Consider the following 27,678-nt stretch of genomic DNA (forward strand, 5'->3'; position numbering starts at 1 on the left):
AATGTTTTTTTTTAAAAAAATAAAAAAGATGTGTGTTTTTTAAACATTAAAATTTGAATTTTAAAAAATTCTGGGGCCTCTTTCTTCATCTCCCACTGAGCTTCACCCCACTCCCACCATATTTTAAAGCATTTGAATGCCACAGTCCATTTCTGCCAAAAAAGTAGGTGTTTGAGGAGCATTGGTGTCACACACACCCCAGTTAAGGTGTCATCTGGTGTGATCTGCACTCGCCACGTGACACCACTGTGCCAATGTATGCAGCCTACAAGCTTCTACTTTGCTCCTCCCGACTGCAGAAAGTTTTTTTTTAAAGCATATTGTTGAAATAGGATCTATAACTGTTCTTGTAAACAAAGAACAAATCCTTGTTTCCAATCCTAGCCGTAAAGGAAGCAAGAAGTCAGCAACCTTGGTTTAGATGCCATGCTAAATAAAACATTCCTAGTTCATAATAGACCAAGTCTCTCAAAAAGCTTGGCTTATTTTTCATGGGCTTAATACTTAATACAAAGAGCTCCCCCTGTCATCCAAGTCATTGATCAGGTCTGTACCAGCTTAGCATCAAGTACTCTACAATATAAGATGCCACTAAACCATCCAGTGTGTCAAATACTACAGTCCTATGCACATTTGCTTGCTAGTTCCATTACTCTTTGGTGCATGGATGTGGTTGTTGTTATTGTTGTCCATCAAGTAGACTGACTAATGGCAACTCTATGAATGAGAGACTTCCAAAAGATCCTAACAGTGATATATGTTCGAGTCAATTGACTCAGACTCAAGTCTCTTTGATGACTCAACTCGGACTCAGTTCCACAATATATTTTGCACTGATGCAACGTGATTCATAACTTGTATATTTTTAGTGACCAACTTTCTGGCATCATTCACTTTGAGCAGCAGGTAAGATCTGCGCCCCCAGAGCGTGGAGTACGTTTCTTGGAAGGAAACAGCTTGATGTGGAAGGAGCTTAAAGTATCTTACAAGGACCTGAGACTTGATTTGAAGGTAGAGACTTGAGATTTGACTCGAGACTTGGAGTAAAATACAGTCAGCCCTCCCCTTATGCTATCATGCAAGTAACCCAGTAGGTTTCTGTGGCTCAATGGAGATTTGAACTCCGTTCTCAAGGAACCATAGTCCAGCACTCAAACCACTATATCACACTGGCTCTGAAGATGGTTTACCAAAGTTGAAACTGGTAAGAGATAAAAAAAATTCACGCCACTAAGAACATTAAAAAGTTAAAATATAATTATCAATAGAATTAAAAATAATGAGAAAACATGTTCATTAAAAAGTACAGACAAGACATCACACACTGCTAAAAGCCCCTTTCCCATGAGAATTTAGTTCCCCAAAGGCCTGTTAGAATAAAATTGTATGGAGCGTGCCAGCCTAGCCTTTCTAGAAAGAGAGCTCTCCTCTCGTCTTCCTGTGAGATGTATCTGTGAGTGTGGTGGGACAAAGAGAAAGACCTCTCCATCAGGAGGCAATTTGAATCTGGGCAGTCTTTCAGGTAACCTGTATCCCAGCTGTATAGTGCCCTCTAGGTCATAACCAGAACTTTGAATTGTGTCCAGAAACAGACTGATAGTCAATGGAGCTATTGTAACAAGGGAATTGTAGTCACCATATATCTAGCCCCCATCAGCAGCCTGGATGCAGCTCTTTGGACCAAATGTAATTTCCAAACATTCTTCAAAGGCAGCTGCATGTACAATGTGCTACACTAATCCTACTTGGATATAACTAAATAATGTATTACTATACCTAGATCCAACATCTCTAGGAATGGGCACAGCTGATGCACAACCCTAACTGTGTAAATACTGTATACTCCTGGTTACTGAAAAAATATGCACTTGTATGTTCAAAGTTGAATAAAGAAGTACATCCAAGCAGCAGGATTGTGTAACCCTATGTGTTTAATCCCTACTCCATGATCCATCTTTTGATTTATCAAGATCACTTCTGTCTTATCTGGATTAAGTGCATTTTGTTAGCCTTCATCTAGTCCATAACTGATGATGGGCACTGGTTTAGAACTGAAAAGGAATGAAGCAGAAAGTAGTTAATACAGTTGGATGTCATCAGAATACTGACTGTGAGGACTCTTATCAAAAACTGTCTGAAATATCTTATTATCTTGCTGGCAAAGAGAAAAATGATCTGGTTTCTAATTTGTGCATGGAAGAATGAGGCAAAGAAATATTTGCATTCCCAGTTTTATCACACTAGATAGAAAGGGACAATATCCTATGAAGCAAAACTTATTGTCAGCAGGTACTAGTTCAGAAATTGAGCAAAATCACAGCTCCACTTTGAAAGAGTATTGGATTATTGGGGATTTTAAATATTTTGGTCATTCGAAAATGAAATTTCTACTACTCCTTTAAAAAAAGACACATCAGGCTTCAGCCTATATCACCTTCATAAATACTGTTGTGATCTTTGTGTGTGTGTGTGTGTGTGTGCATGTATACACTATATATACTATTGCTATATCACTCCTACACACTGAATTTTGGGTTTTAAGACTTCACAATAGTATGGAGGCACACCTTTTTTAAAAAAATGAATGAAACAATACAGCCATTCAGACCATATTGTCAGTCAGATGATATTTTACTATGGTACAGTATAAGCATGGAGAAATTAAAACATCTGTTTTAGCTTGTTCTGCAATACCCCTAAAAGACCCAAACTATGTTTTGGCCGAGAAACCGATAGTAGCTGCCACAGTGTATCAGGAATTAAGGGAGGTGGTAACTGGGCAGGATTATGCCTTGGGATTCAGAAGGGCCATATGCCAAGCTCTACAAACACAGTGTGGTGACCAAAGGAAATGTAACTGTCCATAAGGACCTGCTACATTTTCAAAGGTAGTCCATAATGCTATTCAGCAAGTTTTTCTCAACACCCAGAGGGAAATTCAATTCCATCCTTAACATGCTGTGTGAATTAGGAACTATCTTTAAGAAAGTGACACAGGGTATCTGTACAGAAACATTAGTACTATCTTAAATCTTTTGTATCGTAGCCAGAAGACACTTTCTAATTACTGTGAGCAGAACAGAACTTGAACAACTTTAATGTACAAGGTGTCATTAAAATGTATTTTTATGCAATGGCTACTGCAAACCACATTCATGCAGTGTAAAATTAAGCTACTACTTTCCTTATTCACAGGTCACATTACCTATTGGTTCTCTTTCCAAGAAAAGTACAGTCATAGCAATTTTTCCTTCACAAGGCAAAATAATTCACAGAACATTTTCTGAATACTGCTGTACTACAGAAACCAGAGGATCCTTCAATTTAGTATTTGTGAAAGAATGACAATAAAAGCATGATAATATTCCCTTAAATCTCAAGCCCCCAAATTTATAGTTTCTAAGGCTTCCTAAAAGGATATTTATTTCACCAGGCCTTTCTAAGCTCTGATGCCTTTCTGTTCTGCCTGGCTTTTAATCTGCTCTTCTGATTTTGTTTTACATATCCTGCTCTAATTGTTCTGTTATTTTGGACAATTGTGTTGGCTTTGTTTAACAGCTATTATTTTTATAAATTTCTAAGCCGATTTGTGAAAAACAGGATTAAAAATAATGGGCCAATTGTTAGCCCCAAATATAACTAGTGAATGAATAGAACTTAAATCAACATTATGTAAGCCCTAATGACACAAAGACTCTACTCTAATTGGGACTAATAATTGAATTTAGCCTAGTAATCTAACTCAGTGGTTCCCAAACTTTGCTCCTCCAGACATTTTGGTTTTCAGTTCCCAGAATTTCTGAATGTTGGCAAAGCTGGTTAGGAATTCTGAGATCTGACAAGCTCAGAGGACAGAAGTTTGGGAACTAGTATCTATTTAAAGTTAGACTTCAGCTACTGTTACACCAACCTTCTATACTCTTTGCTCCTTTCAACCATGCCTAAAATCAAGTTATACTGTATTAAAATGAGCTCTCCTGACAAAAGGGTGATTTAACAGCATTCTGAAGTGGAAGAGAGAGAGAAGAGTACAGACAATAATTTACATGCTTATGCTATGTGACCTGTGGTCTAGTCAGAGGCAAAAGAGCACACTCAAGGCTGGAAGAAATGCATAGTCTTTTGTTAAAAAAATAACACATTTAGAAGCCTAAGTTCTACAAAATTCTAAGGGGTCATCCAAAGTGAAAGCTTTTAGAACTATAGTCAAAGGGCATTGTTTGGATATTCTTTCTTTTCTTCCTTCACACACTCATTTATAGGAAGAAAAAATATATTGCACTATGAAAACATAGGAGGATTGCATATGAAGACACTGTCATCTGGATTCCACTGTAAAATTCCATGAATGAGGCAAAGGAAGTGAGCAAGAACAATTTGTATAAAAGGGCAAAGTGTATATATGGAAATTGTTTCTGTAAAGCAGGCTAACTTGAGCTTTTTTAAAAAGTGACCTCAATATTACTCTTTCAGATCTCAATTCCTAAAACCTTCAGCCTACATGTCCAATGGACTAAAAGCTTTCCAATAGCAACTTTATTGCAGAACTGAAAAGATCCTTGCATTATAGCAGCACAGCAGCACGTTACCATTTATATTCAGTTTGTAAGATGTCACAAGAGACTTTTTAATCTAAACATTCATTATAGTTTATAATCCACATGCCCACTGTGCTTCAGACGCAAACACAAATGAAAGCCTTTTACTAACAGCTGGAGTACATGTACAAATGAAAACAGCATGACACCAGTCCTGTCTACCAAAGTGCCAATCAATGTTAATTTCCCAACCAGCTCTCAGCCTCTGCAGACACTGCCACAGATACCTTGTTTTATCTCTGATGCATGGCTACCACAGCCGTCTCTTCTGCATAGTAGGGGACTTACTTCAAAGGCTCTTTACTTCTTCAGTTAGTTGAAAACTGAAAGGTAATTTTTCCTCCAGTTTCCCATGATTTTTGCTCTTTAGTTTATACAAAGAAAATAAATGCAGCAATACTGGAGAATAATTCTGAAAAAGTACAATGATTGCTAACATTATTTACACTGACTATGTAACTACTATATTTAAAAAATTGTAAGCAAACTGTACATTATTGTACAAAGTCCTTGTACGGCTTTTTACACATGCTTCTCAAGGGAAATGGAATATAAAATTGAAATATCAGACACTTGCATGAAATTTTTGTTGCATTTCAGAGACAAAAAGAAGAATGTGTCACAAGTCGCTGTTAGTATTCAAGATGCTGCAAGACCTGTTATCGTGAATTAACCTGACTGCGTGTGCGTGCATGTGCCTCCATGTCATCTGTTGACTTATGGTGATCCCATGAAGTTCATTTCAGAGGGTTAAGGTAAGGAATACTCAAAGGAGGTTCTGCCAGGTCCTTCCTGTGAAATATAGTGTACAGCACCTGGTATTCTTTCATGGTTTCCCATCCAAGTAGTACCCAGAACTGACCCTGCTCAACTTCCAATATCAGATAGAATCTGATGTAGATTCTACTAACATGATTACCTATATGGAATTTAGCAGCTTGATGCTTAGTAAACCATATTTACTAAGACTTAAATGCTACTGACCTGCAGCGTGACTTGCCTCCAAGAAAACATACTTAAAACATGGTGGAATCAATGATCACATCATCTCCATGTGACATATTTGAAAGTGTTGAATGGATCAATGGAGCAACATTATCCCATATCAAATAGGCTTTGTTACAATCCTTCAAGTCACAAATAAACTCCATTTGCCCCAATAATTTTCCTGATTAGCTGACAAGGCAAATAATGAGAACAAATAATGAGAACAAAACTTCTGTAAATCTGAGGAGTGGGAAGCTGCAGTTATACTGTACTAACATTTGGATATTTTTTTTAAAGTCTCAGTTATTATTCTGTAACTACAATTACATACCTGTGCTTGCTACTTGTGTTGCCAAATTCTCCACCTTGTTAACCAGAGTGCTATTGGCTGCCTCTAAGCTGTAGGACTAATCCCTTGTAGAAGAGCTCAGGTATCTTCCACCAGTTTTTTCCTTCGGGGAAGAAGTAGGGCCACATAACATAAGTGATATAGTAGCCCTATAAAATATTCTTCTTCCTGGTAAAAATAAAGTTAGCTTTGCTATGTAATGTTGTGCTGGTAACTTCAGAACTTATTGTCTTTTGGATCTAAATAAATAATCCAGTTTGAGACTGCTTTAACTGCCCTGGCTTAGTGCTAGAAAATTCTGAGAATTGTAATTTATTGTGGCACCAGAGCTCTCTGATAGAGAAGGCTCAGGGAACTACAGTTTCCAGAATTTCCCAGCATTAAGCCAGGGCAGTCAAGGCAGTCTCAAACTAGATTATTTCTGCAATGTGTTTTGGACCCAAGTAAGGGCTGGAGCAAGTAAGCAATACATGCTCCATCAAGTTATTCAATTCCTGTAAGGGAAAGAAGTGATTTCTTCAGGAAGAGCCAGTTTCCATAACTGTGGCTGCTATACCTTCAACATATAGAGTATAAAAGTGTGACATTAGCAATTGCAATTTGTCACAAAACAGATATACCTACCAGGATGTATATCCATATTTTGTATTTTTGTAACTATAAATTTTCTGCACCTACACAACCATTTAAAAGCACAGGAGCCCTAAGCCTCAAATTGTGGCCACTCCTGTTACAAGAGGTCAGCATCAAAATCCCATGGTTAAATAGAAATGAATTATTCCCTTGAGCATCATGTCCACTTAACAAAGGACTGGTCCCCTCTCCTTCTGGCTAAACACTACTCCTTTCTCAAGTGGCACATTTGTTGCTTTGGAAGAGATGTTTTGGCTAAGCAGTAGAGACAAGCTCATTTTTTCTGGCTCAAATGGAATGCAGATTTTTTGGCTCCCTTAACTCAAAAACCATACCATCACTAATATGCAATGGGAACTTACTATTCAACATTGTGGACAGAAATGTACAAATCTGGTTTTTAATCAGAACACATGCTTATTTTCAAAAGCTTGCCATTTGATTGAGTAATGGGAAACAATTCTAATGCAATTAATTATGCAATACAGGGAAAGAAACTCCCCCATTTGTTTTGCTGAACTAATCTGGAGAGCCTGACAGAGAGGTCATTTGATCTGGCAAGAGCCCAGAAAAGAAAATGAGAAAGAAAAAGAAGGGAGGGTTGACAGTAAGATTGAACAGCATTTTCCCCCTTATTTTGCACCGCAGGGTGAAATGACCTCTTGAACAGAAGTTCAAAGAAGGTTCAAAGGCAGATGACAACCAGCATAAAAATTACCCTGAGCTTTAAGCCACTGTTAGGCCTCTAAGTAGTTTCACAGTTGAGTAACTGTATGTTCCTACTAAAGAATATCAAACAGCTGTTATTCTGTCTATAGTAGATTAGAAACATTTGCTCAGATTATTTTGGGGAAGTATTTTTCATTGATCTTTGTTATCAAACAATATGATTTTTTTCCCTGTCATTCACTACATTTCTCTGAACTATGCTAGCTGGAGAATTCTGGGAACTCTAGTCTCCAAAAGTAACTATCAACTCTCAACCTCAGAGGAAGGAAAAAGCAAAACAAAAACAAAACAAAAAAACACCTTGAATAAATATTGTCATGATAGGTTCTCCTTAAAGTTGCCATAAATTGGAAATGAATTGAAAGCACACAACAACAATAAAATCTTGGTGGATACCAGAGTTCTAACAAAAAATTAAAATGAAATAACTCTCACAATCCCATAGTATAAATGTTTCTAAATTTTGTTTACAGAAGGGGGAAAATGCCTCCCCATTCTTTCTTTGAAAAAGTCATAGGAAAGAATTCCAGGTGGAAGCACTTGGATAACAAATAAGTATTTTTCTTCTATGATAGCATACAGTATTTCATACAGCTATGCTCTCCAACAAACTTTTAAATAATGCAGCTCCACTATGCATCTATTCTGTCATACACATCTGGCCAGTCTTCCTCTGAGAACTTCAAACAGATGTAGGAATCATACAGCCCTCCAGATGTTACTGGATTACAACTCACATCAGCTCTGGCCAGCATAGCCAGCAGTAAGGTATGCTGTGGGTTGCTGAACAACATCTGGAGGGCCACAGGACTCCCACCCCTGATCTAAGCTAACAATTATGTTGTGCAGGAAATGCCATAAATCATGCATTGTGTGGAGTACTTTTTCCTATCCAGCCTTCCCCAATCTGGTGTCTTCTAAATGTGTTGGACTACAGCTCCTACCATCTCCAACTAGCATGGTTGTTGATCATAATTGTGACCTAAGAGAAATGGAAGATGCTAGGTTGGGAAAGGCTGTTCTTTTCTGTCCTAAATCTACAACCAATTTCACATGCTGATCCCAGGTTCTGGAAATAGGAAGAAGGTGAATATAATGGATACATTTCCATCACATTCACCTTTAGCTATCTTTATTTCCTTAGCTCTGTTTTAATCTCATTTTGTATAGAAGATGCTTTGTCCCTCAGTCATTTTGTTCCTACTTTTGCTATCTTTTCAATTCCAAAAGTATCACATTTTGAGATTGAACAAGGGATAAATCCATTTTTAGAGCCTCCTTTTATTTCATCAAGGCCATGTTCCTGCCTTATGCTCACTAAGTCGGCACAAGATACTGTTAAATGCCTTTGCACTAGCCAAATATAGAGTTTGTAGTACCAGTATTCTACTACTTTGACAGTAGAAGGAGAAAATTGGGTGGAATTTAGACAAGGCAAACAATCAGTAGAAGCCAGTTAGAATCCTCTGCTTATTAGGAAATTTGTCCAGTTCATGGTATGACATTAATACTTCCAGGAGAAGTGGGGTAAAATACTCCAAACAAAGGCAAAATTAGAGGGAAAGCATAGTTATTTTTTCCTTGGTCCTTCACATCTCTACTCCAAATTTAAGTCAATAGACAACTCAGAAGGTTACCTGTCCCTTCCCTGACAACAATAATGTTGGCTAAGATTCCATCCATCTCTGTAACCTCACAGGATACCACGAGGGAGTAAAAAAGCCAGCCAAGAAATGCATCCCATGTGACTACATCCCTCTGCATCTATGCTAAGTGTGGGTGTGCATTCATTCCCAAGGGAAATTAAAACCAAATACCCCCCATATGTTTCTAATTCACTTGTACATCAATGAAATGAAAAAAAGAGTGAATGAAAACGTTTGTGTTTCTCATTGAATGAGTTCCTGAAACTGATGAAATGTAAGATATTGCTTAGCAAGCTGGTATATGCAAGGAACATTCCACTGGGAGAGATTACATTGGTCCTTTGAAAGTGTCAAGCAATAAAAACTGTAAGGATGTCAAAAAACATGGGCAAATTTTTAAAAGGATTGAACTAATTAATAGAGAATATCAATCATTACTTCTTATCATATGTCCAGCATCTGCGAGCAGTATGCTCTTTTACACCAGTTGCTGGAGAACATGAGTAGGAGTTTATTTACAGTAGACAATTATAGTAGTTTGATACCACTTTTAATTAGCCTGACTCCACCCTAAGAAATTTTGGAATTTAAAGTTTGATGAAATCCTCTGAATCCTCTGCTAGAGAGCTATATTGCATTCCTTCGAATTACTATTCCAAAAGTAACTGGATTTAACCCTTAATTGTTTTCCACGTTATTACAGAAATGTAATTCAGGCAAATACATTTTAGCTGTCTAACAATGATTTTTAAATACCTCACCAGACTATACATTCCAGAATTCCACTGGATGGAATCCTAAGAGTAAAAGAGGTACCAAACTGCTGTAACTGCCATATGTATACATTGTAGGAGAGTATTATTGCACTCACATCTTCTTGTGGGCAGTTTATAAGACTTTGAATGACCACTGAAAGAACAGAACACTAGGCTGGATTTGTATGGGATTTAATGCAGCACTGTTCCATCAATCTCATATCCAAACTGAAGCAATGGAAAGCTTAAAAGATAGAACCCCTTTCAAATTCCTTATAAAATGATGGTCCTTTGTCCCATCTGAAACTTGGCAGGTCTGGAGTCTCATCTTATAGAAGTACAAATTCTGCAATATTTTGTGCCCTTTGCGTTGGAAAATACAGAGTACAGATAGAATCTTCTCTGCACATCAATGTAGAAATGGGACAGCAATCAGAAAATAAAATGGAGTTACTGAATACTGGAATAAATTTTTGACATACATCTTTAACTCATGACATTTAGGGAAACTGGTTACACAAATTTTGATAAAAAGGATTTTTACATCAAATTCATATTAAATGTGAAACATCAAACACAAAGGAAACAGAATATTCACTGAGACAAGGACATACATACAAACTCCACAGACAGGGAGAACAAAATAATTAAAAATGAAGGGCAAATTAACATAATGTTCTGACAGTTCCTTGGTAGAAGTTTCTACATAGATCTACCAGTAACCCTCACTTTTCTCATTAACATGAGACTGTAAGAGTAAAGCATTCCACAGACCTCTGGAAAGAATGAGGCCAAAAGACAGAGAAATGTATGATACCTGTGCAATATCTACTTCTTCTGCTAAGATAGCCCAGAGGTGTGTGTAAAATACCTGAATACCTACAGCCACTAAGGGTGTCCCACCTGTCAAAACACCTGTTTCATATTCAGTAGATTATAGCTGTAGCTCTGTGGTAAACTTGCAATCTACAATAAAGCGGGCTCTGCTGATCTAAATGTCCCAACATTGTGCAACAACCTCAAGTGTTAATGGGTCAGAATATAGGGGGAAGTGGAAACATTATCAGAATCTTCTCTGTTCAGCAACTAGTAAAGCCTCTTTTGAAGACACAAGAGCGGTAAAGAATGCAGTAAGACCTCTGTCCTCCAGCCTTTTTGTTGCACAAGTCCACAGAACAATGGCCTAAACTCATGGATGCCAAATTGATTGTGAGAGTGCCATTAAAAGAAAAGCCTTGGTTGATTTTGAGCCATGTTAGCAATGTGCTATCTTGCACATGCAGGAATCTGGTTTTGACACATCACTCCCAAGGTCACTCTCTGAATACTTGCAGTAAAGTCAAAAGCCAAATTTCTTCTAGCAAATGCCCATGACAGACACATCCCAAAGACACATCAGCAAGGCCTTTTTTCCCCTTGTGGTCATGTTGTCCTAAAAAGGTTTATGAGAAGCAATGTTTACTTCATCTACTTCATGTGTATTAAGTTTGTCTTGTGCTGTGTCAGCCAGAGTATTATTGCTAGTTCTAATTGCAGCAAATATATAAGAAGAATCCTAAGTATTTCCTCTACTGGTTTAAAGCTTTGGAAAAAATACATTTACCACAAGTCACACAAACAGAAAAGGTACCTCTGCTGGCTGTAGAAAGTTTTAAAAAAATCTGTATTGTGGTATAATGTTTTTAGGCCAACCAAAAAGACAAGAAAACATATGTAAGCTTTCAGGATCTTCAGATCTCTTCAACAAGTCAGATGTTACAAAACGAAGCAAGGAGGAAAAGGCAGGGGAAAATATTTGATATTTAAGTCATAGCTACTTGTCTTGAGATGCAATGAAGAGGAACTCTCTCTCTCTCTACCACCCTAAATGTCCTGTGATCCATGTGAAACTAATTCTCCACTGAGCCTACATAATGACTTCAACTCAAGACCTAGCATATTTCCTGATACACCCTTCTGGGAATTTTAATTCAGTCTTTAGAAGCTGTCTATTTTATCAGGATCTTCCATATCCTGCAGGGCCACAGTAGTCCAGCTCTGCCATTTATTCACTTAGCTTTCTCCTGAACAGTGTATATTTGCTGGGAAATGGTTTAGAGCACACTGACAATTATTTCCATTAGGGGATGCTATTAACTTGATGTGTTGTCTCAGGGCATATTCTAGAAAGAAAGGTAAGAATACTGGATTAGTGTTAAAAGACCAAGCATTACTTTACTTGAGTATATTAGTCCATGTCTTCTGAGGAAATTCTAAACAGTTCTTATTATAGAACTAGAGTGCAGGGGTCCGCACAGAAGAACTTGTAAAATAATTAAAGGGGTTTTGCTTAACAAAAAGAGTGTGTACAGGGCACTCACACAAGCCCACACTTTGTCCCAGTACAGAAGTATTTTTTGAGCCTGGAAAGCAAGGTTTTCCAGTCTATAGCAAAGCAGAAACACATATGTGAAGGCTTTCATATTTTAGCTTAATATGGGAAATATGTTTCCACTATTTAGAGTGCATGTCAAGCCCCAACCTTCCTTCTAACTTTAGATTTGCAGGTATTGTCATGTTTAATCCTGGTAAGATGTGTAGCTATTTTCACTACATCCCCAGCTCCAAGACAGGAAGAAAGCTACAGCTGCTTTTGTTGAGGTACCCAATATACTCTTGGCAATGCAAGGCCAAATCAGCAAGACCCCTCCACCCTCTCCTACCCCAACATAGGGAAACACTTGTGTATTCTGTGGATCTTTTTCCATGCCCTTCCAAGTGCCTAGGCTGGACAGTGGCCAAATAGACCATCTCCACATTTCCCCTTGGTGCCTCCTGCTTTATGCTGTAAAAAGTACAGGCAAACACAGGTTTTTTTCCTAGCCTATTCACAAGCTTATTACCAACTCAGCCGCAAGGTGTATGGAATTTAAAAAAAGAAATTGCAGCTTGAAGAGGTCAGAAAACTTAAAAGCAGAAATAGGGTGAATGGGAAAATATTCAGGGAAGATCCTTGGAGAACTGTAAAGCACATAAGCATGAATCACCTTACTCTTGAACTTAAAATTTAATTCTGTGCTTTAACTGAAACATGGTATTTTGGGGAAAGTTGATGACAATTTAACCGGCTGGTGGCTTCATAGTTTTTCTTATTATGTACTGACCCTGGGAAAATGTGCTTCTTCCCAGTGAAAAGGTTGACAATTCTGATCTAAACACGTGACTGATAGATTTTACTAAGATTAGTGGGATTTATTCTCATGTAAACAAATTTAGGATGGGAGGGTAAATTACACCTAGAAGCAGAGCACAAAGGATATGTTTCCATAACCATAAAGTTACTGTTGACAGAGGGCAAGACCACTGTTAAGTAATTTAGAATCCAGTTCCAAGAAAGCACCAGTTCTGTTGCTGACATTTCCAAACACAACAGAGAAGCAATAGTTTTTACATAAATGATACACCCCCCCCCCAAAATATTTCTCAATCACAAATCTTTTAGATTTTAGAGACATGGAAAGTTGTGTTAATCAGTAAAAATCAATTTGCTGTTTATAATAAAAGAAACCTTACACTTTTTATTAGAAGGCAGGTCAGAAAGCTAACATGGATTTCTAGTGTTAGAAATGACATACTGTAAGAACTAAATCTCTAAGGGATTGTTTGGAAGCATGAGGAAGTAGTTTGTTATCCTGATGAGTGGCAAGATGAAAATAGAAGTGCATTCAAGTACCACAAACTACATTTTATCTTACAACCTTTTAATAAAATTTTGTATTGACACTGTGTGTGCCTTTTGGTGCATTATTTCTATTGTACACTGGTGTAAAACACCATGTGTCCACAGAAAATATCTCGATGAGAAAATGTAAGCTCTTCTTCAAACATAATTGTTATGAGAGTCACCCGATATGACAAAGATATCTTGATAGATTTCAACCAGTAAATTATGTTTTGCCAGCAAAAAAGAAAAAAACTCCCAACCCTCTCTTATACCCAGGCTACTATGTACAGTGGGCCTGCCATATCGGCAAGCTAGCTATCTGTAGACCCACCCCATTATAGTCAATGGTCACACATGCAAGCAGACACTTTTTGTCATCTGTGGGTTTTTTTTTAAAAAAAATTGTGTGAGGGTGGACTGAACCCCTGAGAATGGGAAGGGCACACTATATGTAAAATCTTGCTTTTCCCAAGAGACAGCTGGCATTATTTGTTTCAGGAAAACAATGTACTCCTTATAAGTTGATACTTGATGCACACCAAACCATCACAGCCATTTCAAGGAGTTGGTAATAGCTGGCCCTTCACATCCATAGATTCTGCATCAACAGATTCAACCATCAATGACTAGAAAATATTCTCCAAATAATTCCCAAAAGCAAAACTTGATTTCAGCGGCATATGCATGCAAAGCTCCTCCATGAATCTGCTTTGCTGCACATGTATGAGTTAGACAGTTGTGACACTTACTGCTACATAGCCATATATTATGGCTGCACAGCGAAAGACCTTTGCACACTTGGTTGTCTTTCTATCCAGAAGTGCAGGAAGCCCACAGAAACATTCTCCACCAAAAGCTTTTCAACTTTGAACCCTTGCCATTCTTTCAAATGAACTTGCTATACTCTGCTTGTTGACTGTTCATTTTAGCTGTTGTCCACAACATTCCCTCACCGGAATGACTCCCATGTGTCATTAAATGCCTTCATGAATTTTAATTATGTACATCCTGAATTTCCAGAGTCACACATACAAATTAAAATGCACTAGGCTCATAGAAGCAACAACAACACATAAAATAATTATACTACTAGTTAATAAAAGCCAAGACACAGAAGTGGAAAATAATCCTGTGGCAGAGAGAGAATGAGATCTGACCCTCCAAAAGGTCTACTTTCTCAGATGCATGGATAATCAAACAAACTCCCCTTGGTTTTAGGCAGCATCTTCTCTCCTGCCTTTTGACTACCACCCCCCAATCATCTATTGTTAAAATTGAACTTGTCGCACCATTACCATACCCACAGGTTTTTGTATTTATATTGCTATTCTCACACGTACTCTGCCTATAAGGTATGTTCCTAGATGCTTCACTCAATGCATCTGAGGAAGTAGACCTAGGCGTACAAAGGTTCTGCAAGATTCCCTTGGATAATGACTAAAAACTGTAAAGGAAACCCCACTTAAAACATATTTAAATCCTAATTTCCAATAAAAGAATAAAAATATAGCATACCATTTTACACATAGAACTGCTCCATAATTAAAAACCAGTGACCTACCTAAATAAATAAAAACATCATCTGCGGGAGGAAAGAGAGCATGGAGGGGATCAGTTGGACCTCCCATGGAAGGGAGTTACACAGTTTGGGAGCAGCCATGAAGAAGGCTCTCTCTCTCAGGTCCTCACCAAAGATGTCTGTAAGGATGGTGGTACTGAAAGAAAGCTTTCCCCAGCAGATCCTGAAGCTTGCACTGACTTGTATAAGGAAATCCAGTCTTTCGGATAGTTTGGACCCAATTCATGTAGAGCTTTAAAAGTCAAAACCAGCACTTTGACTCCTGTCTCACAATTGTCCAGTAGTCAGTGGAGTTGTTTCAACAGAGGAGTCTCATGATCATTTTAATCAGCCCAGGTTTTTGGCCTATAGCTCTCATCAGTTCCAACCAGCATAATGGTGAGGAATAATGAGAGCTGTAGTCCAAAAATCTTTGTAGGACTCTTATTACCCATCCCAATGAGTTAGCCCCATTGACCACAGTGGGATTTACTGCTGAGTAAACATGAATACAATTAATTGTACAACACATGTGCTTGATTTCTCCTCCTACAGGCATTTCAACTAAACTATTTTTGGCAAGTGGGAAACATTGAGATATTTGTAAAACTCATAAAATTAACACAGAGCAGTTTTATAAGTGGTTTCAGATCCCAATCAATTTAGGGCATGTTGAATTTATTCAATTAAGATTTTCCAAGAAAATCCATACTGTTAGAGATATTGAAATTAACCTAAATGCAGACTGCAAAGGGCAATCATGCATTAAATCATGCATTAAAACAATAACAGGAGCAGGAATGAAATTCCAAGTCATTAGTTACATTTTGCTGTCATTGTGCACCTTGCCAAGTAGATTTCCCTAGCTACTAACTAATATGGCAACTTCCTCCTCCTCACCTCATATTTTGGCTGTCTCATTTTTCCCATCAGTGAAATGGGATAGTGCTATTAAATATCCTTCTCAATTGATGCCATGAAGTGGGACAATATGAAAGAAAGTGTCTGATCAGGCTGCCTTCCTACAACTCTTTATCTAGGGTAAAGGTTGCACATCCTTTCCTCCTTATATCATTAAGGCTTACTTTGGGGTAGAAATGTGCAGATTTGGTTGCTAGCAGGAAACCTTCAAAGAAAATGGAAATGTGTGATTGTCAACAGACCAGATAAGATGGAAAGAGAATTCTAAGAGTTGCACTATAGTAATATGAACATGACTCCAAAGCTGATAAGCTTGTTCAGAAATTGATGTTACTGTGATTGCAAGAAAATGCACGGAAAAAAATTACAGGGAGAAACATCATGGTAACAAGAGTTGTAGTGGAATATCTGCCCATCTCAAATGTCCAATCATTACTGCTGATGGTTGATCACACTGCAATTGATACTGGAGGATGGGAAGCAAAATTTGTTTGATTCACATTTTAATCCAAATGAAGCTAATTCACACTTGCCAAGCTAATACATTAATTAGAATGCAATTATCCTCTTTTTGCATTTCTGCTAATTGTGCAATCCAGCTGGCTAATAAAAATGTGTACAGAAACAAGTACATTAGGGGAATTTGCACTCAAGAAAAAGTAGTGGTTGTTGCTGTTTGTCATCAAGTCGATTTTGACTTCTAGAGAGCCTATATATGAGATATATTCAGTTGTTTTAGTCTTCAACGGCTCTGCTCAGGTCTTGTGAACTTCCTTGATGAGGAGTTTATCAAACAGGAGGAATTTGTCTTAAATTCGAATGAAAAGAAAGTGGGGCCAGAACGCATTCACTTAAAGTCGCTAGTTTAGAGCAATTACGTAAATGCTCATTGCATTTGAACTGGTTTCCCATTGTCTGAAAATAGCATGCCATTGTCCGAATTTGCATGTGGCAGTCTATCACGCAATAATGTGAAACCACATGATTGCATTCGGATTGACTTCCCATTGCCCGAATTTGTGTGTAGTGGGTTATCACGCAATAACGTTAAACCCCATGATTGCATTCAGATAGCCATTGGCTTATACTTCCAATTTCCCTTGTCTGATAAACTCTGGAGTCTACACACCTGTAATGGGGTCTTCCTATTGCCTTCCACTTTACAGAGCATTAGGGGAAACAGTATACACAAGGGCATTTATTAGGAAGAAATGTTTGCAAAAACTGAGTATTATGGAAATACTGCAGAAAACACATTTGAATTTTCATGAAGGCTTTTAAAAACACTTGTATATTGATGTAAAAACGAGCTGGAACAAGCATGAAGTTGCAAAACTGAACAGACAAATCCATCTGTCTTTGTTTCCCATTGCTACATTAAAAAGGAGGAAAAGTTGATGAAGATTCATCAGGCTATAGCCTCCAACCACAAAAATACAACAGTCAACAACTTGTTTATGCCCTTTTATGACTATTAGTTTTTATTCATAAAATTCATACCACCTTGCCATTCATATGTGTGAAACTATAACTAACAGAATACAGCAGAAGAATCAAACAGAGTGCTCATAAGAGGTGCACAACCCTTGACTTAATTGTATAATTGAAGCACCTTAGAAAAACTTTGATAGATAGGGGAAAACACCTGGTGCAGAGTTGATACTATTATTTGTATAAAATTTAAAGAGGCATGAATACTACTACATCATAACTGTTGTTCTCTTGCACTGTAAGTATAAACATACACATTTTTCCAGAGAGAAAAGTTAGTTCCTTAGCATTTTACTATAAAGTATTTCATATCTTTAGAAGTCTGATGTGCAAAAAATTTAAAAAAAGAGGGAATCTTCAATCAGATTGCCATTCAGTTAGAAGTCGAATTTGCACCTGGCTCAGAAGATGGGCATATAAATGTAAAACAAGCAACCCACCCTTTTCCTTTTTAAAAAAGCAAATCAACCCAATACATCAGGCTCACAAACAATACACTAAAAGTCTCTTGCTATTAAAGAGACTACTGAACTAATGTATTTCTCAATACATATAAAAAATAAAGGAGGAACAAAGTACACAATTTTATCTGTAGGCTGTTTTTCCCCGAAAACTGCCCCCACAGAGGCTTCACAATATATCAAAGGACAGTAATAAGTTCCTGTATGAAACTTTCCAAAGTTCATCCTGCCTTGGCCTATAAAACTCATTTAGTTACTGTCATTTAAAGGAAGCTGGATTTCTGAGATGCTGAGGGCAAGGGCCATCCAGTGAAACCAGTGAGAAGATTGTGCTGAGAGCCCAGTACTGTAGTTTATATGCCCAACATCCAACACTGCATGCTTGTCCATTTCTTTCAGTTGGCTTTAAAATTACTTACAAAGTCAGGGTTGGATCATGATCACCATGGGCTTTAACACTGCAGCCTTAACATATTTTACAAGCTAGCCTAGGTGGTTTTAATAGAACTTACTAGTTCTAACTAAATTCCATGGAAACAAAAAGTCATAGTGGAAGGTAAACTGACCCCCTGATTTGGGGCCATGCAAAGAGGAAGAACCTGTGTGATGGAGATGTTTGAGCACTGGACCACAACTCTGAAGAACAGAGTTCAAATGCTTGCTGGGGTTTGCAAACCCAATGTATAACTTTGGGCAAGCCACACTCTTTCAGCCTTATAAGGTGGCACAGGCAAACTCCCCTGAACAACTTTTGCCAAAACAAAACTGCGATAGGTTCACCTTTAGTAAGAAACTACTTAAAGGCACACAGCAATATGCCAACCAGACTTTGGCAACAATGAAGCTTAGTTTTAGACATTCAAAGACCTAGCCATGTTAGTCTGGAAAATCAATATGCAAAAGGGATCTTGCTGCACCTTTGAGGATAAGGTCCCAGACCGGCAGTAAACACTGGCTTGAAGGAGGCGTGGGTGTATGGGGTTCAGATGACGCACACCCTGATGACACCCCCAAGCCAGTGTCATGCTGCCTGCCCAACAAGATGGTGGCAGCATTGTGACGTTCCTGTGGCAGTGTTTATACACCACACGCCACAGGAAGGACGCAAAGCTGCAGTGGCGGCTGAAAGGAGCACCATTTTACCACCTCTATTTGAGCCAGCAAATAGCAGGATCGGGGCTGCTGCATGTGATTGCCATGGCCCCGATCTGGTGTTCAAAGGGGCACTGACACGCCGCTCTAGGGTTGTCTGTTTTGGCCATGTAGCAAAGTTCTATACACTCAGTGGTTGCCAAGCTTTGATTCTCCAGTTGTTTTAGACTTTGGCTGCCTGAATGCCTAGCTGTTGGCCAAGTTGATTGGGGTTTCTGGGAGTTGAAGTCCAAAACACCTGGAGGACCAAAAATTGGGACCCCCGTGCTGTAGTTTATATTGACCATTCTACCAATAACAGTATTACAAAATAGCATGACATACACCATGCTACATGTTTGTGAGTCTCAAGCCAATGGTCCGACCAGGACTGGAATTTTTGGTGCCATTATTGTTGGGTTATCTTGTTGTTGCTTAGCATAGTTTTAAACTATGAAGGGACGTCATATTGAAACTGGAGCAAGCTGCTGCTCCAGAGACTAGGACATGGAGCAATGGATTCAAACTACAGGAAAAGAGATTCCAGCTCAACATTAGGAGGATCTTCCGGACAGTAAGAGCTGTTTGAGAGAGGAACACACTCCCTTGGAGAGTGGTGGAGTCTCCTTCTTTGGAGGTCTTTAAACAGAGGCTGGATAATGTTTTGATTGAGAGTTCCTGCATGGCAGTGGGTTGGACTGGATGGCCTTTATGGTTTCTTCCAACTCTATGATCCTATGAAGTTTATCACATGGCAGACAAATGTGCATTTCTTGATACGGTCAGCTGACTAATCAATGAACTTGTTGTTGTGGAAGTATAAATGGCAATTAACCCATGATAATCCCACAATTGCACTAATGGTTTTCACACGACGTTGAGCTGAAATGGGATTAAGGTGCCATTATCCTGTAAATAACCAGGCAAGAAACAGCAGCAAATCATTCACCAGATTTTCCCATGAATGACTTTTTTGCCGTCTATTGCCTGGTCATTCCCGGTATAATGGCTCTTGTGTTAATCTCACATGTAAATTCATGCTTCTCAGTCCTGCTCCAGATCAAGGACCTTTTGGAATTCCTCCTGGGCTGAAGGATGAAAAGGAGGACAGGCTCTGGGAAAGGAGGACCAAGTCGCCCTGGTCACCTTGAACTAAAAACACTGTCATAAATGCAAAACCATGCTTCTTAGTCATGTTCCAAGTGGAGGAGGCACTTTTGGGATGTCTCCTGGAGAGCAAGTTCAAATGGAGGACAGGTCCTGGAAGAGGAGGACACCTGTCACTCTGGCTCAGAGGGAATTCCAAAAAAGTCCTCCATTTGGAACAGAACTATGAAGTACGAATTTATCTTTACAGCAGTGTTTTTGAGCTTTGATATCATGTCCCCCCTTTTTCCTTGAAGTGCCCCCAACTTTCCTTCCAATTTTCCTCCATTTTGTGGTGCCTCCTCCTCCTCCTCCTCAGTGGGGAGGCCCTCCAGCTTTCCTAGGTTGCATTCACACTGCAGAGAACAATTTGCTTTGACTCCGCTTTAACCGCCCTGGCTCCATGCTCTGGAATTCTGAGAACTGGAGTTTGCAAGACATTATTGAGCCTTCTCTATCAGAGAGAGCTCTGGTGCCACAACAAAGTGCAAAACCTAGGATCATAGAATTGGAAGAGACCACAAGGGCCATCCAGCCCAGTTCCCAGGATTCCCTAGCATGGAGCCAGGGCAGTCAAAGTGGTCTCAAACTGGATTATACCAGCAGTGTGTTTTGGACCAAACTAGAATTCCTGAGCATGGAACTAAAGCAATAAAAGTGGTCTCAAAACTAGATTATCCCTGCAGTGCATTTTGGAGCAAAGTAAGATTCCTGAGCATGGAGTCAGGGCACTTAAAGCGGTCTCAAATAGGATTATTCGTGCAGTGTGGACGCAGCCTGGGCAAACCAGAGGCTCCAGCTCCCCCAGCCCCAGCCCCTCAAGACTCACCTCCCTGGGGCTTGACGACCTGAGGCAGGCGGTAGGTGCTGACCAGGAGGTCCAAGGGGACGGAGACTGCACTCCACCTCACGTCCTTCAGAGTCGGGGAGCCCAGCTCCATCTTCCCGGCCTCTGGGGCAGGGGCTGCTGTGGCCAGGGCCCGGGAGAGCCAGCGCCAGCTCCAGCCTGCCTCCCTCAGGCTGCCTCGCCTCCTCCTGGCCCTGCTCCTCTTCCCGCTCCCTGGGCCATGATGGTGGTGGGCTTTGCTGCAAGGCCAGGGGATGCTGCTCCCTCAGCCTCCCTGGCTGCAAAGCCTCCCGCTGCCTCCAGCTGACCCTCCTCCCAACGCCATCCCAGGGCAGAGGGCTCAGCAACAAGGGGCCAGGCACGCCTGCGCAGACAGAGAGAGAAAGGGCAGCAGCCTAGGCACTCCTTCTTTCCTTCCTTCCCTCCTTCTTTCCTTCCATGGAAAAAAGGGGAGGGAGGCTGGTCTGTCCACCCCTCCCGCCCCCTCTGCTGGACACTCCGGCGCCCTGCAGCTCCTCCTCCTCCTCCTCCTCCATGGAGAGAGACACCAGCCCTGGGGGCTCAGGCTGCAGAGAGAGGACTTGCAGCACCTTGGAGACTCACTGAAAGGAAGACGTTGGCAGCAGGAGCTTTCCTAGGCTTCTGTCTCCCTCCTCAGAGGCATTTGGTGAGGAAGCAGACTTAACCCTAGGAACGCTCATGCTGCCAGCTGCTTTCTTCCAGTCTCCAAGGTGTTGTGGTTATTGTTGTTGTTATTATTATTAAAACACATAGCCATGCCAGTATGTAGAATCGGTCTGTAGCACCTTGGAGACTAACTGAAAGAAAGAAGTTGGCAGCAGGAACTTTCATAGATGCATCTGAGGAAGTAGACTTTAGTCTATGAAAGCACATGCTGACAACTTGTTTCTTTCAGTTAGTCTCAAAGGTGCTACAAGATCTCTCTACAGACTGATTCTACAGACTAACATGGCTATTTCTTTTAATAATAAGTAGTAGTAGTAGTCCCTGTAGCAGTAGAAAGGTGGGACAGAAGTGAATAAAAGTATATCTCTATCTCTATCTCTCTCTATATATATAATAGAGAGAAATCTTGGAGCATCTTTGAGACTAGCTGAAAGAAAGAAGTTGGCAGCAGAAGCTTTCATAGATGCATCTGAGGAAGTAGGCTTTAATCTACAAAAGCTCATACTGACAACTTCTTTCAGTTAGTCTCAAAGGTACTACACGATCTGTGTGTGTGTGTGTGTGTATATAAATTTAATTCACTTATATCGCACCTTTTTGTGTTTGTCTGTAGAATCGGTCTGTAAAGATCTTGTAGCAGCGTGGAGAATAACTGAAAGAAAGAAATTGGCAGCAGGAGCTTTCATAGGTGCATCTGAGTAAGCGGACTTTATGAAAGTTCATGCTGACAACTTCTTTCTTTCAGTGAGTCTCCAAGGTGCTACAAGATCTCTCTACATACAAAAATGTAAGGCATTTGAGACCCAGTGGGATCACTAGAGGGGTGCAAGGGGTGCGGATTGCACCAGGTGACTCACACTAAGGTGAGATGACACACCACTGTTCCTCAAACATCTGCCTTTTGGACAGAAACAGACTACTGTCTTCACCTGCATCCCTTTAAAATGCTGGGAGAGATGGGGTGAGTAGGGTAAGGATCAGTGGCAGCAGAAAGAGAGACTCTAGACTTTTTTAAAAAATTAAATTTCAATTTTTAATTTAAAAAAAAACTTTAATTTTTAAAAACCATATGAAACTATGTCTGTGTAAATCCATTTAGGCGGTGCATATGACATTGTAATTTAAAGGTATAGTTTCAATTTTGCTAGTGGTTTATGTTACAACTCTTGCCATTATATTAAACGATATATGGGAATTATGATTTATGAGTAACATTAGGACAAAAACATGACTAAGGATTCTGTCTGGGTGTGGTATGGGAGGAGGTCTATGGGGGGGGTTGACACCATGAGTTACTGCACCAGGCGACACCCATCCTAGTAAAAATGTTATTCAACCTGTTCTTAGGATTTCTGTGCTGGGAGATTTATTTTGAATGGGAACAAACTCATGTTCCTTTAAGAATTGTTATACATGAATGAACCACCTGTAGGGCATTTAGAAGAGAGTGTATATGATCACCATTATACTAACTGATTTTGCTGTAAGCAAGCTGGAGGAATAGCTAATACTCCAGAGGACAGGATCAAAATTCAAAATGACCTGAATAAACTAGAAAGCTGGACCAAAACTAACAAAATGAAATTCAACACAGAGAAATGTAAAGTACTGCACTCAGGGCAGAAAAATGAAATGCACAGATATATGATGCGGGACACCTGGCTGAACGAGACTACATGTGAAAGGGATCTGGGAGTCCAAGTAGACCACAAGCTGAACACGAGTCAACAGTGATGCAGCAGCTAAAAAGGCCAATGCAATTTTAGACTGCATCAATAAAAGTACAGTATAGTGTGTAGATCAAGAGAAGTAACAATGCCACTATATTCTGCTTTGGTCAGGCCCCACCTGGAATATTGTGTCCAGTTCTAGGCGCCACAATTCAAAAAGGACATTGAGAAACTGGAGCGTGTCCAAAAGAGGGTGACTAAAATGGTGAAGGGTCTGGAAACCATGCCCTATGTGGAACGACTGAGGGAGCTGGGTATGTTTAGCCTGGAGAAGAGAAGGTTAAGAGGTGATATGATAGCCCTGAAGGGATGTCATATTGAGGAGGGAGCAAACTTGTTTTCTGCAACTCCAGAGAACAGGACCTGGAGCAATGGATGCAAGCTGCAGGAAAAGAGATTCTACCTCAACATTAGGAAGAACTTCCTGACAGTAAGGGCTGTTTGATAGTGGAACACACTCCCTCAGAGTGTAATGGCGTCTCCTTCTTTGGAGGTCTTTAAGCAGAGGCTAGATGGCCATCTGCTGGGGATGCTTTGATTGTGATTTCCTGCATGGCAGGTGGTTGGACTGGATGGCCCTTGTGGTCTCTTCCAACTCTACGATTCTATGATTCTATGTGGCCTAAAACAGAGGTAAGCATGTTACAATTGTAAGGAATGATATACAGTATTCGTTCTTCCCTTTGTGATACTTGAGATTTCTGTTGTTAATGTTTGTTAATTTTATATATTCAGAAGTATGGAAAAGCAAACCTTATCTTCCTAATTTGAAACCTGGAATTGAAACAATACAACTGAAGAAGACTATTTAGTCGAAATGGCTCTATAACTCCAGAGGTAGCCATCTGCTACCTGTGCTACTGCTACCAGTGCCACCCTCACTCCCATCCTAGGGCCCATTCAGACTACCTTTTGTACCGAATTGTAACCTGGATTAAAAGTCGGAAGTTCCCATTGGCACCGGTTTAAACACATCAGAATTAGGGTCTTGCACAACCGATCCAGGGCAAATCGCCCTTAGAGCGGTTTTTCTGAAAGTGGATTATTTCCTGTTTCTTTTTGGGAAAACCCGTTTCTTCTCTGCTGCCGGCAAATGTGAACTTGGCCCCAGTCATGATTGGGTCAAATTCAGGGGAGGGATTTAGGTCAGAGGGAGGACAGAGAGCAGAACATGCCTCCTCCCTCGCAGGCAGCTTTCTCTCTCTCTCTCTCTCTCTCTCTCTCTCTCTTTTTGGTAATTTTATTTTTGGCAGATTATGTAGATGCTTGTTCTACAGGTTGATACATATTGATAGAATGTGTCTGCTTGTGCTACATTTCCCTTTCATTTGCTTGCTGCCAGCACAGCAGGTCACTTTGCAAGTCGCATTTAAAAAAAAAATTGTGTGTGTATGTGACAGAATACGCGAATGCTTGTGTTTCCTTTTTAGCAAATTGATACAATGTGTGAATGCTTTTGCTACATATGTGTATGTTTATGTAAGGCATTCTGGGGTGGCAATCGGAGGGAAAGCAAAGAAAGAGGATGCAGAGATGGTATTCTGAGGTGAGGTATTATTATTATTATTATTATTATTATTGTGACAGATTATGTGCATGCTTTGGGCTGGAAGGGAAGGGAAGAGGATGGCATGGGGGGGGGGAGGCAAAGGCTTTGGAGGTGGCATTGGGCTGGAAGCAAAGGGAAGGGAAGAGATTCCAAAGAGGAGGAAATGCTGGGCTGGAAGTGAAGGGGAAGCTAGAGGCTGGCGTTCAGAGGGAAGGCAGTGGAAACCCATGACTTTAGGGGAGTCATACTCTCTCAGCCTCAGGGGAAAGGCAATGGCAATCTTGCCAAGAAAACCTCAGGATGGGGTCATTTTAGGGTTGCCATAAGCTGTAATAACCCAAATACACAACACACACACACACACACCTGGAGGTTTTTAAATTTGACAAGTTGACAGAATATGTGCACACTGCCGCCAGGTTTTTTTTTTGTAAAGGAGGGGGGAAAGCACCCATTTGGTTGGCCAATGGTTGTAGGATATGCCACCTTTAATGAAAGCAGAAGTGAATTTGACTGACAACTAAGGAGGCTCCATTTTAAAGCGGTACTGCAAATGTGAACTTCAGAGGGGCAAATTGCATCGATCAAGGTAAAGGGTAGTACAAACTTCTTTCCAGACAGATTTGCTATGGGGGCAACCGGATCTGCCCAGTTCTATCCAGCGCAAATGGGCTAGTGAGAATGGGCCCCTAGTGACAGCACTGGAGACAAATGGAGGTCATGACCAAATAAATGCTCAAAACACTACTATAAGTGTAAATTCATGCTTCTTCGTCATGACTCCCAAATGGAGGACCTTTTGGAATTTCTTCTGGACAGAAGATGGAAATGGAGGACAGGTCCTGGAAAAGGAGACCAAGTTTGGTCACTCTACCCACAGGACCTCTTAGTATCCTCTTTACTGCTGGTGCTACTGGTGCTCCGGAGCAAAGACATGCCAAAGAGGGTTGAAAGGCAGCCTCAGCCATCATTAGGAAGTTCCAGTCTGAATCTGAACTAGGGCAGGATGGCCAGATGTCCTAACTACAAAGGAGGACAAGGCAGCACAAAATGTAGGACATACAAGGAAAAAGAGAGGGCATTACCAAATAAAAGTTACAAACACTAATATATAAATTCATTTCACATGGTTTGTTTGCAGCTGTATTATATAGACTGTATCTTACTATATACAAAAATATTTTATTATGTATTAGAAGAGGCACAGCTCCACTTTGCATAGCCCCAGAGGCAGATGAAAGGGCCTCCCTCAATTTTAACTGCTGCCTCTCTGGCCTCAGAGGGAGTAGACTAAGAGGTAGTATCTGCTGGACATGATCTCCTTCCCCACTGCCCTTCTCTTGTCCTTTCATGTCACATCTTTTTAGATTGTATGCCCGACGGCAGGGAACTGTCTAACAATTTGTAAGTGACTCTGAATACTCTAAATAAATAAAATACTCAACCATATTTTTCTGATAAACTTACTTGTCAAAATGCCTTGTTGGCTTGCACTAACAGAACTCTGAGCAAAACAAATGCTTAAAACTGTATGTTACTAGCAACAAAACCTTTGACTGAATCTACATCTAAATTATTACTCTCATTTGTAATTTTCCCATTTGCTATCTCTTCCCTCCTGCTTCTTCCTCAAACCAAATCACACATTTTTGTGCCCCTCTTCCCCTTAGTGCTGATCTGCTTCAACAACCTAGAACCTCCTTTCCTTTCCACACCTCCATCAGAAACAACACACACAAACACCACATGGTCAGCAACAGCCTTTTCATCTCTTCCCCTCTCCCCATATGTTGGAATCATGCTGCTCAACACGTTTTTAGTAGCCATTAGGGTGTATTGGTGCGGGCTAAACATTTTGGTCATGTTTATTGCTTGGCAAAAACTAACAAGCTCTTTGCAGCAGTGGTGGCAGTAATAAATCTGCAGAGCTACCTTTTGGTTACCTGCTGAGGCACTGGATGACACAATGACATGTTGCAAGGCTCAAAACTGAGGACATTTTGGAATTCCTCCTGGATTCTTGAACATAAGGTTGAAATGTAAGACATCTTTTGGAAAAAGAGGACCTCTGGTCACCCTGGACAACAGGTTCTTTTCACACTCTGTGTGTAAACTAGCTTGTTCCATGCCAGGATACTGGTTGTGAATAATGCAGCATTAAGAATGTAATTGTCACTGGCAACACTTTTTATATTTATGTCTGACTTCAAAGCTTATAGTTCCATCCTAAATTGTGTGTACTCCAAATGTAACCTGCAGTTTTGGGTAACTGTTAATGCATCTCTCCATATAATCCGCCCCGCACTCTCAGATCGGGTGATAAACATCTCCTAAGAGTTCCAGATGCTAGACGAGCCATCACTACACAAAGGGCCTTTTCCACCTCGGCCCCTAAGCTCTGGAACTCGATCCCCGACGAGCTCTGCTCGACCCCCTCCCTAGCCCAATTTAAAAAAGAGCTGGAAATGTATCTTTTCAAACAGGCATACCCCCAATAGCCCTGTTGTGATCCCTCTCCCCCTCACCGTTATTACAATTGCTGCTAGCTTGGAATTGTTATTGTTGTTGTTTTATATAATGTTTTATATAATGTAATTGTAAATTTCTGACAATGTTTTTATTGTAAATTGTATGTTGTTGGATTGCAAAATCCACCATTGTAACCCGCCTTGATCTCTGGAAAGGCGGGCTAGAAATAAAGCTTTTAATTATTATTATTATTATTATTATTATTATTATTATTATTATTATTATTAT

The 27,678-nt window shown here is 40.0% G+C and overlaps 2 protein-coding genes across 2 annotated transcripts in view; both read right to left on the reverse strand.

The window, feature by feature from the left end:
- GAREM1 (GRB2 associated regulator of MAPK1 subtype 1) overlaps positions 1-21,356 on the reverse strand; it is a 111,653-nt gene extending 90,297 nt beyond the window's left edge. The window contains exon 1 of the mRNA XM_042463187.1: positions 20,938-21,356. Coding sequence (XP_042319121.1) covers positions 20,938-21,049 — 112 coding nt within the window. The 5' untranslated portion in view covers positions 21,050-21,356. The remainder of the gene's footprint in view (positions 1-20,937) is intronic.
- Positions 1-27,678, reverse strand: part of LOC121928461 (opsin-5-like) — an 896,145-nt gene that overhangs the window by 372,673 nt on the left and 495,794 nt on the right. The window lies entirely within an intron of this gene.

The sequence above is a fragment of the Sceloporus undulatus genome, chromosome 4 (genome assembly GCF_019175285.1).
Source record: "Sceloporus undulatus isolate JIND9_A2432 ecotype Alabama chromosome 4, SceUnd_v1.1, whole genome shotgun sequence".
In the NCBI taxonomy this organism is placed as follows: Eukaryota; Metazoa; Chordata; class Lepidosauria; order Squamata; family Phrynosomatidae; genus Sceloporus; species Sceloporus undulatus.